At 45.5% G+C, this 14404-nt stretch overlaps 3 protein-coding genes across 3 annotated transcripts; 2 read left to right on the top strand and 1 right to left on the bottom strand.

The window, feature by feature from the left end:
* The first annotated feature begins 461 nt into the window (after positions 1 to 461).
* LOC141832125 (uncharacterized) lies at positions 462 to 1458 on the top strand. The gene is made up of 2 exons (XM_074719610.1): positions 462 to 599; positions 669 to 1458. The coding sequence occupies exons 1-2, from the start codon at positions 542 to 544 to the stop codon at positions 1229 to 1231; spliced, it is 621 nt and encodes a 206-aa protein (XP_074575711.1). The 5' UTR covers positions 462 to 541; the 3' UTR covers positions 1232 to 1458.
* A 656-nt stretch (positions 1459 to 2114) lies between these two features.
* Positions 2115 to 5192, bottom strand: LOC141831585 (alpha-xylosidase 1). Its single transcript, XM_074718975.1, has 3 exons — positions 4972 to 5192; positions 4233 to 4891; positions 2115 to 4146 (listed from the first exon to the last, which is right to left on the bottom strand). Exons 1-3 carry the CDS (start codon positions 5190 to 5192, stop codon positions 2258 to 2260), a joined length of 2769 nt encoding a protein of 922 aa, XP_074575076.1. The 3' UTR covers positions 2115 to 2257.
* Positions 5193 to 9818: 4626 nt separating this feature from the next.
* On the top strand, positions 9819 to 13772 carry LOC141831843 (mannose-6-phosphate isomerase 2-like). Its single transcript, XM_074719249.1, has 5 exons — positions 9819 to 10194; positions 10368 to 10535; positions 12157 to 12369; positions 12959 to 13225; positions 13343 to 13772. The coding sequence occupies exons 1-5, from the start codon at positions 9880 to 9882 to the stop codon at positions 13661 to 13663; spliced, it is 1284 nt and encodes a 427-aa protein (XP_074575350.1). The 5' UTR covers positions 9819 to 9879; the 3' UTR covers positions 13664 to 13772.
* Positions 13773 to 14404: the final 632 nt, after the last annotated feature.

The raw sequence follows: 14404 nt of genomic DNA, 5'->3' as shown, positions 1-14404 counted from the left end.
ATTAAAAAAAAAATAGAATAAAAAATTGCCTTATCAACACAAAAGTAATAACAAAATCACAATTAGTTAGCTAACGCAATCTAATAATAAGTTTCCAATATTACAAAAGGGGGGAAAACACAATAAACTAAACTGTGACGGTGCCTACTCACTCACTAGTCACTTCAATCTTTGCGGCAAAAGCGCTGCAAATAACAAATCGATACACACAGATTTCGTCTACAGGAAGCTTGCGATGAGAACCGCGTCGACCAAGAGAAATCGTACAGCCTCCCTCAATCACAAAAGAGAATCTTAAAAAGGCTTCAAACAAACGGCAAAGCAAGAAAGACATGGAATATATTCACAGTTGCATTAGCTGCTTGCTCCACTTCATGCCTATCCATCTAACTTATTATTCCCTCAGCTTCTTTTCAACCTCTCCTTTCACTCCTATTTTATTTCTCAACAAGTTCCAAGTATATATACATATCGACTTCATGCATCCCCCAACTTAGATTTGATCAACCAGAGAGAGAGAGACAGAGAGAGGAGGAGGAGGATGGGTTGCTATCCTCCTCTAGGGAAGATGGTGACAAAGGCATTCGACAAGTACAAAGGTATTTTCTTGCTTTACCTCGATAAAAGATCTGATTTTTTTTCAAGTCTTTTACCTGCTTTGTTGATAGGGAGGAAGAGGCGCGGTATAGCTACCACCATGGTATACTCACCGCCGCCGTCGTACTCCTACACGCGATCAGTCGCGAAGCACGTGACTTTCAGCACGGACCACGCCGTCGTCATGCCGCCGGACACCATCCAAATGGTCCCTCCCGTCTCGAAGCACCACCCGGGGCCTGCGATCTCGCCGTCGCCCCAAGCGGAGATGGCGCAATCGAACGAGCAATGCCGGGTTCGATTCGCGCCGGAGCCGACGACTCAGCACGGCGAGATCCCTGATCCACCGAGAAGGGCGCCTAGATCGAAGCAACCGAGGTTCTCGGCGGAGCCAGATCATCAGGCGGCGGAGGCCTTTCCCAATCCGGCGAGCCGAAACGAACCGCCTCCGACGTATGCGCCGTCGCCGCTGCCGAGGTGGGAGGAAGGGGAGCGACGGAGGGAGTACTTCGGCGGCGAGTACCATTACTATCCTACGCCGGTTCGCGAGGGAATCTACCGAATCGCGACCGACCCGAACCGGCTCACCACGATATTTAGCGAGGAGAATCCGAACGCCTGCAGCATCGTGTGAGTGGGAGTGGGAGAGGTTTCGATGGAGCGCCTTTGGATGGGGAATGGACGGCTCAGAATTTGTTCGATAAGAACCTGATGCTCTACGTGTGCTTTAATTGCTTTGGTACTGGACTCCTAAAGGATCGTGTGCCCGTGTAAAAGTTGTTGCATTTCTTTCTTCTTTTTTTCTTTTGTCTGTTGTGGTTAAAAGTTAATTCCAACTTTATGCAGTGGATAAAATGGTAAGTAACGATTTTGATATTTTGCGTACTGTCTCCGTGCGCGACTCATGATTCACCGTCCATCACGCATTCGCGAACCAGATCTGACTGTCCAAATATGGAAATGCACAGTATTCCACCCGCCTGATTCCTGTCGCTTTCAGCCGCCCTCGTCTCGTCATCCGATCACCGCTGACCGTCGGACCGGGCCCGATTGACGCGCCACTCGTTGGCGCATCAACCGACGTCGAATTCCGATCGGAATTCAACGCAATTTGACCTGAACACGACCGACAGTGGCACACGATATTTCTGATCAAATCGCGATGGGATTCCGGCCAAATCACAGCCGAAGACCAACCGAGGAAGGACCACCGTCGCACGCCGATCCTTCCCCGACCGATTTTCGACGGCGATTTGACCGGAATCCGATTGCGATTTGGCCGGAAACGTCGCGTGTCATTGCCAGCTGCGTTCCGACCAAATTACGTCAGATTCCAACCATAATCCGGTCGGAATCCGATGCCGACCGATGCACCGACCTGTGGCACGTCCATCCGACCCGATCCGGCATCCGGCAGTGACCGGATGGCACGGCGAGGGCGACTGAAAGCAATGAAAGTCGGCTGTGTCGTGCACGGGATCACGCAACATGGGTCGCGCAAAATATCAATACTCTAGTAAGTAAATCAGTTCTTAGGACGATTCTGAATTGTTCTTCTTGGCCAGTCCAAAGCTTCGCTCAAATCAACTCACGAAGAAAAAACTACGATCATCGTTTCACCGTTATCGAATTTGTTCTTCGAATCGAATTGGTCGTTTGATTAATGCTTGATCCCCATCTCCCATGTCATGGAGAAGTTCTTCCCCAGAGGCAGCGCCAGGCCTCCCACGTCCACCGTCATGCTCGTCCTCAGGCAACCGCTCGCGCCGCCCTCTTCCTCCTGGCGCAGAGGACGCACCTCGCCGAGCCACGCGCTGGAAGCGCTCGCCGATGGCCGCCCCTCCACCTCGACTGCAAGCCCATGCGCACTGCCCTGTAGACCCAGCACGCTCACCTTTTCGATCAACAGTGCCTTCTCCGTGCTGAAGGTTCCTTCTTTGACTTCCGACCATACTGTCACCGTCTTCCCGCGAACGGAGGCGTAGAAGGTCACGTACGTTGCCTGCCCGTCCACCAAGCTCATCTCCGGCCGCTCGTCGTCGTCCACGTACACAGCGCCTTTGGCGTCCCCCGCCGCGGCGTTCAAGGGGAAGGTGACGACTAGTGTGAACGGCGTGGACCTGGCCTCCTTCGACACCTTGCCGCCTCTCTGCATCGGCAGGATGGTGCCCTCGTACACGTGCACGTTGACCTCGTGGAGGCCGGCAGGAAGGGTTGTGGTATAGTGGTCGGGTTGGGAGACCACCGCCTTGGTCGTGTCGAACAGGTTGTACCAGGATCCCGGCGGGAAGACCGCGTCGACGGAGGTCGCGCCCTGCTCGAGGACAGGAGAAACCAGGACGCTGCGCCCGAGCAGGAATTGGGTGCTGAGGCCGTAGCTGGCGGTGAAGTCTGGGAAGGAGAAGAAGAGCGGTCGCGCCATGGGAGCGCCGGTGGTGTGCGCTTCGTAGTTCAACGTGTACAGGTACGGGAGCAATTTGTACCTCATGCCCAAGGCGTTCCTCGCGGACTCCGCCACGGTCTCCCACTGGTACAGCTCCTGCCTCGGCGAGGCGAAGTTGGCGTGGTCTCTCGAGAAAGGGTAGAACGCACCAAGCTCGATCCAGCGATTGCAGAGCTCCTCCGTCGGCGCAGGGTAGAAACCGCAGATGTCGGAGCCGACCATCGGCATTCCGAACAGCCCAAAGTTCAACATGGTTGAAATGGAGTAGCGCAGGTCCTCCCACGTCCCCTTGTTGTCGCCAGTCCAGTGGGCGGCGAACGCCCCCGAGCCGACGAAGGTCGACCGGGTGAGGATGAAGGGCCGCTTCCCCTGCAGCCCCTGGAGAGCCTTGTGGGTGGCGATCGCTTGCGAGAAGCCGTAGAGGCTGTGCGCGTTGTACTCGAGGATGCCTTTGTAGTGCGTCGCGCCGGTGGCGATGGTCTTGAACCCCAAAGGAGCAGCAGCCCCGGAGGCGTTGATTTTGTAGGGGGGATCGTCCCACTTTGTGTTCGTGATGTTCTTGCAATCCAAGCAGCAAACCCACGGCGTGGTGGAGCCGGGAATCGGACACGAGTGGTTGGTGGGGATATGGCACTCGCCGCTGCAGAAGTTGGAGGCCTCGTTCATGTCGATCCAGAGGCCATCAACCGGGACGAGGTCGCGGAACCGGGAGATCTCGTCGATCCACCAGGCGACGCCGGCGGGGTTGAGGAAGTCGGGGAAGTAGACGGGGCCGGGCCACACCTGGGCCAGATAGGGTTTGCCTTTGTACTTGATGAAGACATCCTTGGCCATGCCGCGCTGGAACACGCCGTAGGTGGAGTTGATGGCGATGCCGGGGTCGATGAGGACGACGTACTTCATGCCGGCGGAGTGGACTTTGTTGAGGAAGTCGAGGAGCTTCGGGCGCGGGTAGTTGACGGGGTCGAGGGTGAAGTCCTTGGCGGCGTCCATGTGATCGTCGTCGTTCCATATCACATCTAGCGGAATCTGAGCCTTCTTGTAGCCCTCGACGACGCCTTCCACCACCGAAAGATTCTGGTAACCCCAGCGGCATTGGTGAAACCCTAGAAAAAACAGAGGAGGAAAAAGGCCTTGGAGACTAAGCAGAGGATTCCAACCCGAAATCGACGATTACGAAAAGCTCAACTACCTAGAGCCCAGTAGGGCATGGGAGCAGGGCGTCCGACGAGAGCTGTGTACTGGTCGACGATGGCGAGCGGCGTCGGGCCGGCGAAGAAGTAGAAATCGAGCACGCCGCCGATGACCTTGTAGGTGAGCGAGCTCCCTCGATAAAAGACATCCATGGCATTGCTGTTAAGCAGCAGCACCGCGTGCGCCTCCGCGCCGCGCCCGCCTTCCTTCCTCAAGTCCATGTACATGGGGTGCGCGCCGTAGAGGTCGGTGTTGAGATTGATGGCCGATATGTCGGTGGTGTAGATCGTGTAGGGATCGCCGGGGCGGAGGCGGATGCCGCCGGGCTGCGTGTTCTCGCCCAGCCCGTACAGGGCCGCGTCCGCCGGCAGGCGGGTGGAGACCTCCAGGTACTGGTCCTTGAAGACCAGCGCGCCGGCGCTGGAGTCGAACAGCGTGCGCCCGGTGGACTTGCGCCTCACGGCGAAGGAGAAGGGATCGGCGGTGAAGGCGAAGAGGAGCTGATCGCCGGCGTACTCGCCGGCGGTGAAGGGGACGGTGGACGGCTTCGAGCGCAGCGGAGGGGGAGCCTCCCGCGGGAGCAGGTCGTAGGGGACTTCCCATCGCTGTTGGTCGGCGTCGGTGATGTGAACTCTCAACCGATCATGGCTCTCGTGCCTAAATAACAAGCATCATAAACAATTCACACACACAAAAAAAAAACACAGTCAACAAAGCAAAGAGATCAAAGGCTTTACTTGACAAAAAGCCTGAGACGAGGCACATCAGGGCCATAGGTGGAGGTGCTGTGCTTGACTTGGAGGAACCCTATCAGCCCCCCGCCATTGGTGCACTCCTCCAACGACACCAGCTTGTAGCCAAAGCCTACATTTGGAGCTGAAGCAGCTGCTGCTGCGGCACTGCATAGAACAAGGAGAAAAGGAAGAAGATCAACGGAGGAGAAGAACATCTTTTTCATTCCTCCCTTCAGGCATCAAAGGAGACTTTAATAGATGGATTGATAGATTGATGTAGAGGAGGATCTGGGAACAGGGTGCAGAAGGTGGTCAGAGGCTTGAGTCAGTGTGCCCGTCAGTCAGTGCATGTGACTGCGTCTCTGCTCACGGACCCAGATGGAGAAAAATGGCAGTGGGAGAGAAGAGACTGGCAGCGTTGCATTTTTGTCGGGTTTTAAAATTCGGCACGAGGATTAACTCGATTGGATCTGGTTTGGAAAATAACAGTAATAAATCCTGAAATTCGTATAGATAAATAAAAAAATGTAGATTTATTCATCTATGAAGAACAAATAAGGAAGTGAGTGGGACACCTGTTCCTTTGGTCGAGAGAATGGATCTGGTTTTGATGGGTCGTAGGGCCAGGCCATGCCCATGGTTCCGGGAAATTTGGTGGGGCTCGTGGAGATCGTGATCTTATCATTCCCTTGACCCACGCATCCTCATCGCTAGACGATGGCCAGTCACGAGGGTTGAGGAGACAAAGCGTGCGTCTTACAAATCTTGAATTTCTGTTCGTAAAATCTCTGGGGTTAATTTTTCCTGACAAGGGCAGACAATTTTTTTTTTTTATCTTACGACCTAATTAGCCCGGGAAATGAATAATTTTTTTAAATTCATATCGAATAAATTCAGAAACGTGAATGATGTAGTGATCTAATAGGTCAACTGTCATAGTAATTCGAATATGATAATGAATTCTTTACCGATCCAAATCATCGATGCGCGGGAGATATCGCTGGACCTTATCGTCGCGCCGTGTCCGAGAGAACAGACAACTATGATCAGTAATGAAGTGTATTAATGGAGAGTGGTGGCACCGATAACGTCCCGTTTTGCAGCGGTAAAAACGAAGGGGAGGAAAGGATTAAAAAAAAACAGCAAAGAAATTTAATTATTATTTAGAAGTGAATCAAAAGAGGGAAAAGAAAAGATGAAAAAGATAAATTTTATTTCTTACATTTTAATTTAAAATTTTTAAAAATATTTTATTTTATTTTTATTTTTATTTTAAAATATTAATAGTATCATGATTCCTTCATACAACACGCGTCGTCATCGTTCAGTATTCAATTGCTCATATTTACGATATCGACTATCATCATAAATTTTTTCAAATACAAGATAAAGATAAATAATCATAATATTCTTTTTCTTCTCTTTTTCCAAAGATATAGATTTATCCGTCTATTTCAGCATTTTCTATCTCTTAATTTCTACATACAACACTAATATAATTTTATAATTTCTTATTCATATACTATTTTAAAAAATAATTTTATATATCTCAATTTCTATATACAATACTAATAGAATTTTATAATTTTTTAATCTTTCCTATATATATTATTTTTTAAAATAAAAATAATTTTATAATTTTATATATTTAATTTTTCATCCTCCTAAATAGTACATGAATATTTACTTTTCCGTCTTTTCCTTTCTTCCTCTCTTATCTAAGTCCCTCTCTTAGAGAACGGTGCTATTATTTTTTTAAGAATATGTTTGTTTTTAGGAAAAATAAATACTTTTTTTTACAGAAAGAAAAGAAACTATCACATATTTTGCATCTCAACAGATCTCACACTTCTCCTCGCAGGCAGTCGCACTGATCAAGGCATTGATTTTAGAGTGGTGGTGCAGGGAAAGACCACTGCTGTCTCTATTATATTCAAGAGTGGACCAGGACAGCAAGCTCTGAGGCTTGTGATGGATAATTCATTGGAAAATCTGGATTATGTCGGGGAGTTTGGCAGCATTATCAAAATGTTTTTAATCTTTTTTTTTTTTAACATTAGGCCATTTGGGCTAGCAAGGATTATCTTGCATTGAATAAATACAGTGAAATAAAACAGAGTGAGACTGGGAATAATAGAAAAGTAGAATTAGTGAAGTACTTTAATCTATGTTTCAGTATTTCATCAAATGTGAAGCTTGTGCCACTTTGCTATAAAAAATGCATGCGCATGCATGGAATGGAAAACAGAGAACTTTTAGGTGGACCACAAGACAGAGAGTCAAACTGAAGCAATAATCTTGTAATTTCATCTTGAAACGGATCTAATGGCATGTGCCTCGTGGAAAGCAGTCGGATTGATCGACCTTGGTCTGCGGGAGAATCTCGTTTTTTCACATTTGAGCTGAGCATTCTGACAAACAGTTTATCTGCATGTCTAGATCGGATCCGTAATTGGATCAACGAGTCAATTGCCCATTGACTTAGTTACATGACTTAAACCGTAACTGACCAGGCCAACAAATATCATTCTGAAGTCTTTGCCAATGATTCTGGCATTGCCATCTGCTTCGCAAATGTCTGATTCATTCATGTATGGTATTCAATGTTACTACCACATCTCCATCTCAAGGGCTGGAAGTCAGGCTTTTCAGAGCATGAACAAGGCAAATTCTACCATTGGCACGGCCGGTTATGCTTGACGATGCATGGCCTAAAATTTATCGTGGCTACTATTCATCTGCAGACAACCGTTCTAAATACTATATAGATCTCTAAATTTCATTTTAGAAGCTGCGTTATCTTGATGAACTCACTGCAGTCTGCTTTTGCACGTGAAGTGTTAGTCCAGGCCCAGCCCATGCAGTGTAGTAGCCCCTTTAATATATAGATATAATGTTGGTCCTTGTAGATGATCAAGTCATTAGTCAACGAATGATCCGACATGTATGCTTTTCTGGCGGAGCTCAAAGGAAAAGATGATGAGAATCTGAAATACAATTCAAAGAAGTGAGAAAGATGTCGGAGAGTTTTGGCATGTCATTCCAACGCTCAAATTAGTATTTTGTGGAAAAAAAATAAAAGTGCAAAAGAAGAAGACAAGTATATTAAGTTGCTGAAATTACCGAGAGAGAGCTCCTTGTTCATACTTTACAAAGGGTTTATATACTCACGAAGAATATTTATTCTCGTCGATTTGAGAGAGATCACTGGTCGGGGCTCAAAGAGACCGGCTCTGACGATTGGCGACTTGAGATCCCGATATGAGGTATCTGAGGACCAAGTCTGTCAGTCTCGTAACCGTCCTGCGGCGCGACAGTCACTAATTATTCTTTTCTTTTGGTTTTATAGCAGGTACGAGGGTATCTAAGGGACTAGGTTTGATAATCTTGTCACCATCTTGACCCTTTTGCAAGTATCGCACATTTGGAAGATAGTTTTTGTGTAAGATGGAGGGTGGCAATCGAGACGAGATGGTTGAGATCGAGACAGTCAAACTGAGACGATTGAGATAAGATGGTTGAGATCGAAATGGTCGAGACTAAGACAGACGAAATCAGGATGGTTGAAACAAGACGGCCGAGATTGGAAGGGTTGAGAGAAGAAGGCCAAGATTGAGACGAGCGAGAACGAGACGATCGAGATTGAGATGGACGAAATCGAGATGACCAAGCGAGATGAGGCTTTGGGGCCGGATGACATTGCTTTAGAGGCCCAAGTGAGGTTCAGGATTGAGCCCATGTTGAGTCCGAAGTACAACTCAAGCCGGAGGTGCCTGCTATCTCACTTTGATGAGATCGTTTCTTCCAAATTCATATTGACTTATCTTGCCAAATTAATCTGAAATTTGAACTTCGTTTGACTCTCGGTCTTTATTCCAAAGAAAATCACGGCATCTATGACATCCGTATTAGTTCTCTTTTGCATGCTTCTTCACAATCACACGGTGTCAGTCTCGTTAGTACGCAGAACTTATTCTTCACGACCATTTGGTGTTGATTTGATCCTCTCTCACCAGACAACAGTACCACCTGCTCAGTAGCTCCTCTTCTCTTCCAGTCCTTTTGTTTAGTTATTATGCTTGGACACGCATCAAATGAACGCCCATTGGCACCAACTAACTCGGCGCATCAGCATCCCTTTGCGTTGCGTGGCTCGGCTTCTTCATGCTTCGATCCATGCATTAATAATGCATGATTCCCCACCTCAATTTGCGTGCGGACTGGAATTGTCTTTATTTATTCTCTAAGAGAAATTTCAATAAATGTAATTAAGAATTTCTAGTGCGATAAAAAAGCAAAACAAAATGGAGTTCGTAATTATGGGAACAAAAAAACGAGACTTGTATAGCAATTTGTTATCAGCTTTTCTTTTCTTTATAAAATTAGTACAATTCGAATTTCATATCGCTAAGCATGCAACCGTCTGACGTGTATTCGTACTCGTCACCATTTTTAGAGCAAAAGCGACAACGCACAATTATTGAAAATTTTTAAAACTAATATTTAAAAAAATTATATCCTTGTCATAAATAATTAAATATCCGCACAAGAGGAGTCCAATTTCCACCGCCGCACGTAGTTTCTGAATAATTCGACGGGCGATAAATCCCGTTGCCTTCGTTTAAAACGAAGTAGCATCTCTTCACGACAAATCCCGTTCCGTTATGAGCCTTTTACGCCGAGCCGACAATGAGATCAGACCAAAGTATCGTGCGCTGTAGGGCTCGACGTGGCGGCTTCAGCCGCCGAGCCGATAAGTTCTGTTTCGCGATCCCGTCACGTGAATGCTTACTTCCCCTCTTCTCTTCTCTGGGCTTTAAGAACCTCTGCGGCGTTGGCTAATGGCAGGCTTCAGATTTGCTCGTTTTCTCCGCTTTGCGAGTGGTTTCGATTCCTAGAGCTCGTCTGCGAATGGGGAAGGGGACGGAGGCGGCGTCGGGGCCACTGCGGCTGCGGTGCGCGGTCCAGAACTACGATTGGGGCCGCTCCGGTGGGGAATCCACGGTCGCGCGGCTGTTCGAGCGCAACTCCGGGGCGGAAGTCGACTTGGGCCGGCCTTATGCGGAATTCTGGATCGGCACGCACGAGTCCGGGCCGTCCTTCGTGGAGGCGGACGGATTGGGGACGGAGGCGGTGACGCTGAAGAAGTGGATTGCGATGAACCCTGGGGTTCTGGGAGAGAAGGTGGAGGCGAAGTGGGGGAGGGACCTTCCTTTCTTGTTCAAGGTTTCCTTTTAAAGCTAATCCCCTTTTCCTTCAGATCGTCCTTTGATTATGACATTCTTTGCAGTAATATATTGCTAAAGCTATCATCATTTAGTCTTTTCGCCTCTCCACAATCTGTTCGATGTTGGGTTTTTGATCTGATAGTTCTTTTTGTTGCGCGTGATCGGTGGTAGGTCCTATCAGTGGCGAAAGCGTTGTCGATTCAGGCTCATCCCGATAAGGAGTTAGCGAGGATGCTGCATGAGATGCGGCCGAACGTGTACAAGGATCCTAACCACAAACCAGAAATGGCGATTGCTCTGACCGAGTTCAAAGCGTTGTGTGGTTTCGTCGGCGTTGAGGTGCATTAGTCGTTCCCTTCTTGTAATTCAACACGTCAGTATGCTTTTGATCAGAGGTTTTTGTCCGTTTCAGTCACATACTTCTCTCTAATTTCATCCCTTTCTTTCTGAATCTTTTATCAACGATGATTCTTGGTAGTAGCAAAAGGTACAAAGTGATTGCTGCATATTCATTGTTTTGGTGTGCCATGATATCAGATGCCATCCGTCTGCTGTTAGGCTTTTTTCTTTTGTCCTTGGTAAATTCAATTACATGGTTTGTTCAGGTAATTAGCTTGGCCAATTCTAGTTAATTAATTCGATGATGTATGACTGAATTGATTCAGTTAACATACTTATCAGTGCTGAATGGGTTCAGGATCATATCAACTACTTTTTCCCCTCCTTTTTTGTTAGTTTCAGACTCATCAATCACTCCTATTGTTTTTCTAGTAGTTTTATGAGCAGTGTTACCTTTTTGTGCTAGGCTTGATAGCTACATCGACACCTGAACTTCATTGCCTTGTGTAGGTTTATTTCAACTTTTAATTAGCATAGCCTCCGTGGCAATTACTTGCATCTACCTTTAGTAGGTTTCCTACTTTTTCTTTATGTTGCTTTAACTAACTTTAATCAGAGTGCTTGGACCACTTGGTTGCTCATGCTAAAATTACCAAACTTATGAGCAAGTTATTGATGCAACATAGGATTGTGTCCTAGTCAGCAATATCATGACAAGAGAGGGGAGGACCATGGGAATTTTTATTAATAATCAAATGTGCTTCCATGCATTATCTAGTATATGGATGAAATACAACACATTTTTTTTAAGATCTTCTTTGTTTTCAAGCTTTATTATTGACACCCTGTGCTAGTGCTAGTGCCCCTTCAAGAGAGGAGAGGATAGATTTCCCTTCTGTCTCTATTTCTCTATTTTAGAGAGGTGGGGAGGGAGTTTCAGATTGCACTTGTGGAATTTGCACAAAGAGCCACATAGTGTTATGGTAAAGGGTTTAGTGGTGATCTAAATCAAGAGATAGGAACTTGTGCAATGCACACACAGGATTGTTGGTCAGTGGGGGTTTGTGCATCTAAATGTAAATGGTAAAGGAAATGGAATTTCCTGATTGATACATTGTGTGCATTTGTTGTTATAACAAAGACACAAGTTGTTGCTTGTTGTAGATGCCTAGGAAGTGGCAGAGGATGTTTGTTTTTGTCGGTGCCTCTTCTTTGTTTTTGGTTTCGACATCATGATATGATGTAATAGAAGGATGAGGTTTAGACGATGCACAAGGATTCAAGAATAAAAAACTAGCGGGCCGACACTATTGCAAGCAACTATTGAGAATTGTTTTACTTTGATATCACTTTAGACAACACTAGATTGCTTGTCCATATTCAGCAACCTTATGGGCAGAGCATAGATGAGAGAAAATGTTTATTAAGGATCAAAATTGTCCCAAACATTAGGCATAACTCTCTTACATTTTTTTTGAGGATGGGCATAGTGTAAGGCATAACTCTCTTACATATTTTTCTTTCCCAAATTTAATTGCTGCACTATGCTAGTTTATGCGTATAATTTAGATTCTCTATGCACATTGTAGTGAGTATTTTCATGATCAACTTATGGTTGCAGGAGCTCAAGAATGTTCTTACTTGTGTACCTGAAATCACAGAACTGGTTGGCAATGAAGAGGCAAGCGAAATCATTAGTGCTGAAAGCCTAGATGGAGATTTGAACACAATGGTTCTTTTAAAGTCCATCTTCACTAAGCTTATGTCCACAAGTAAGGAGGCAGTTGCAAATCTGGTCTCTAAATTGAAAGGCCGTCTAGATGTTGAAAATAAGGTAAGATTCTTTGCACTATCTTTCTCTAACTTCTGACTTTCATAGTCAAGGAGTCTTTACTTTGGTAATTGCTTTGTTGATATAAATCTGCATATGAACAAGCACTAATCCTTGCTATCTTATACCGAGGCTGCTTGATGAACTAGTGTCTGTTTTATTCGTCTCTCTTTGGTAACTCGATGTAAGATACTTCGAAACTGAAATGTGAGGTACTTGATGGTCATTCTGGGCTTAACTGACCATCCTTTTGTCATATGGGTTGCTGTTGCCTTAGCTTGCATCTCACATAACCATCTTCTGATACCGGTACCTGATTTTTCTGCATTCCTTGCTAAACATATTTTAGCTGTCTTGGAGAATACTCTTGAAAATGTTAGTGGAAATTTTGGCCTTCTACAAGCAGAAACATATTTCCCCTTAAAAGAACTGAAGTATGTGACAAGCAAATCAATACACTTGTGATAGCAGGGATGAATAATTGCTGCCAAGAGACATTTCTCATTGTTAAATTTTGATTGATCCAACTGGCATAGTTACAATTTTTGTCCCAATATTGAAGATTTCCTGACAGTTCTTTTGGTGCAATTAGATTAGGACACTAACTGAGAAAGAACAGCTAGTATTACTACTAGAAAAGCAGTATCAAGCTGATGTTGGAGTCATAGCAGCATTCTTCTTCAACTACTTGAAGCTCAACCCTGGCGAAGCACTGTATATCGGGCCAAATGAACCTCATGCTTATCTATCAGGAGAATGCATTGAGTGTATGGCTGCATCAGACAATGTCGTGCGCGCTGGGCTGACACCCAAGTATATAGATGTGCAAACTCTCTGTTCAATGCTGACATACAAACAGGTAAGTGAACTTCTGACTTAGCATTTAGCACATTTGCATGTTTAATAGACAATGAAAAATTCATTCACCTGTTTTGATATACACCACTTTAGCACAATATGACCACCCTTCATGCAGGGCTTTCCTGATATTATTCGTGGGGTTCCATTAAACCCTTATGTAACGCGGTACACAGCGCCTTTCGATGAGTTCGAAGTTGATCATTGTTTGCTACAGCCCAAGGAGTCTGTTGTTTTTCCTGCCATACCAGGGCCATCTATTTTCCTCGTTGTGGCTGGGGAAGGCAAAATGCATACGGCTTCTGGAGATGAGGAACAAAAGATAGCAAAGGGAGATGTGTATTTCGTGCCTGCTCAAAATGAGATCATACTGAGTGCTGCTGCTGATGAACAAATTATCATGTATCGAGCTGGAGTAAACAGCCGGATATTTGATTAAGTCAGATTTCTGTTAGTGAGAGTCCTAGAGTCAATCATGTGATGATTGTTGTATGGACTCATTGTATCATATTTCTATGTATTATTAAAGACATTTCTTTATGGTTATTATACTTACTTGTAATAGTGCCAATAACCAAGTATAATAGCGTCCTTGAGTAAAAGGTTCATATCTATATCAATCGATTGGTTGAATCGATAGTGAGATGATATAGAGAACACTATTCTTAATGATTCTTAGTCAAGTATTAACATTCAGGGACAATGTTAATACGATGAGACTAGCATGTAGGTCAACTCGATGACTTGATCTCATAAGTCATGGATATGAAATATCAAGTTGACACATGGGTATATATTAGAGAATGTATACTGAATGATCCTCCATGAGAAAGTATCATGGATCGTTATATGAGTGTCATATACTTTCTCATGTGATTATTAGTATGACTATTAGTCCTTGGACCTGAAGTCACCATGGTTCCCTACATAAGGAGTTGCATACTTTAACTTCGTCAAACGTCACCCGTAAATGGGTGGACTATAAAGGTGATTACTGGGTATGTAACAAATTATGTGGAGGGATGTGAGTGATGTAGATGAGATCTATCCCTCCTATATGACGGGAGTGATATCATGGTTCTTGATAGAGTGAGACCACTAAGTGCATGGTCATGCCCAAATGAGTCAATATGAGATATTGAGCTCATTTGATTAGAGTGAGTCTACTTGGAGTTCAAGA

This window comes from Curcuma longa, chromosome 7, assembly GCF_044706935.1.
Source record: "Curcuma longa cultivar G26 ecotype Majalengka, Jawa Barat chromosome 7, ITB_CL_G26_1.1, whole genome shotgun sequence".
NCBI lineage: Eukaryota > Viridiplantae > Streptophyta > Magnoliopsida > Zingiberales > Zingiberaceae > Curcuma > Curcuma longa.
The sequence above is the reverse complement of the archived record's forward strand: the minus strand, read 5'-3'. Positions and strand labels throughout refer to the sequence as shown.

What these genes read in the sequence shown, in the direction of transcription:
- LOC141831843 (XM_074719249.1), top strand. Translation starts at nt 9,880, where the DNA reads ATGGGGAAGGGGACGGAGGCGGCGTCGGGGCCACTGCGGCTGCGGTGC. An exon ending in GTGGTTTCGTCGGCGTTGAG is followed by an intron (nt 10,536 to 12,156) that starts GTGCATTAGTCG and finishes TTATGGTTGCAG; the next exon opens with GAGCTCAAGAATGTTCTTAC. An exon ending in CAATGCTGACATACAAACAG is followed by an intron (nt 13,226 to 13,342) that starts GTAAGTGAACTT and finishes CCCTTCATGCAG; the next exon opens with GGCTTTCCTGATATTATTCG.
- LOC141832125 (XM_074719610.1), top strand. Translation starts at nt 542, where the DNA reads ATGGGTTGCTATCCTCCTCTAGGGAAGATGGTGACAAAGGCATTCGAC. An exon ending in GGCATTCGACAAGTACAAAG is followed by an intron (nt 600 to 668) that starts GTATTTTCTTGC and finishes CTTTGTTGATAG; the next exon opens with GGAGGAAGAGGCGCGGTATA.
- LOC141831585 (XM_074718975.1), bottom strand. Translation starts at nt 5,192, where the DNA reads ATGAAAAAGATGTTCTTCTCCTCCGTTGATCTTCTTCCTTTTCTCCTT. An exon ending in CGTCTCAGGCTTTTTGTCAA is followed by an intron (nt 4,892 to 4,971) that starts GTAAAGCCTTTG and finishes CTTGTTATTTAG; the next exon opens with GCACGAGAGCCATGATCGGT. An exon ending in CATGCCCTACTGGGCTCTAG is followed by an intron (nt 4,147 to 4,232) that starts GTAGTTGAGCTT and finishes TGTTTTTTCTAG; the next exon opens with GGTTTCACCAATGCCGCTGG.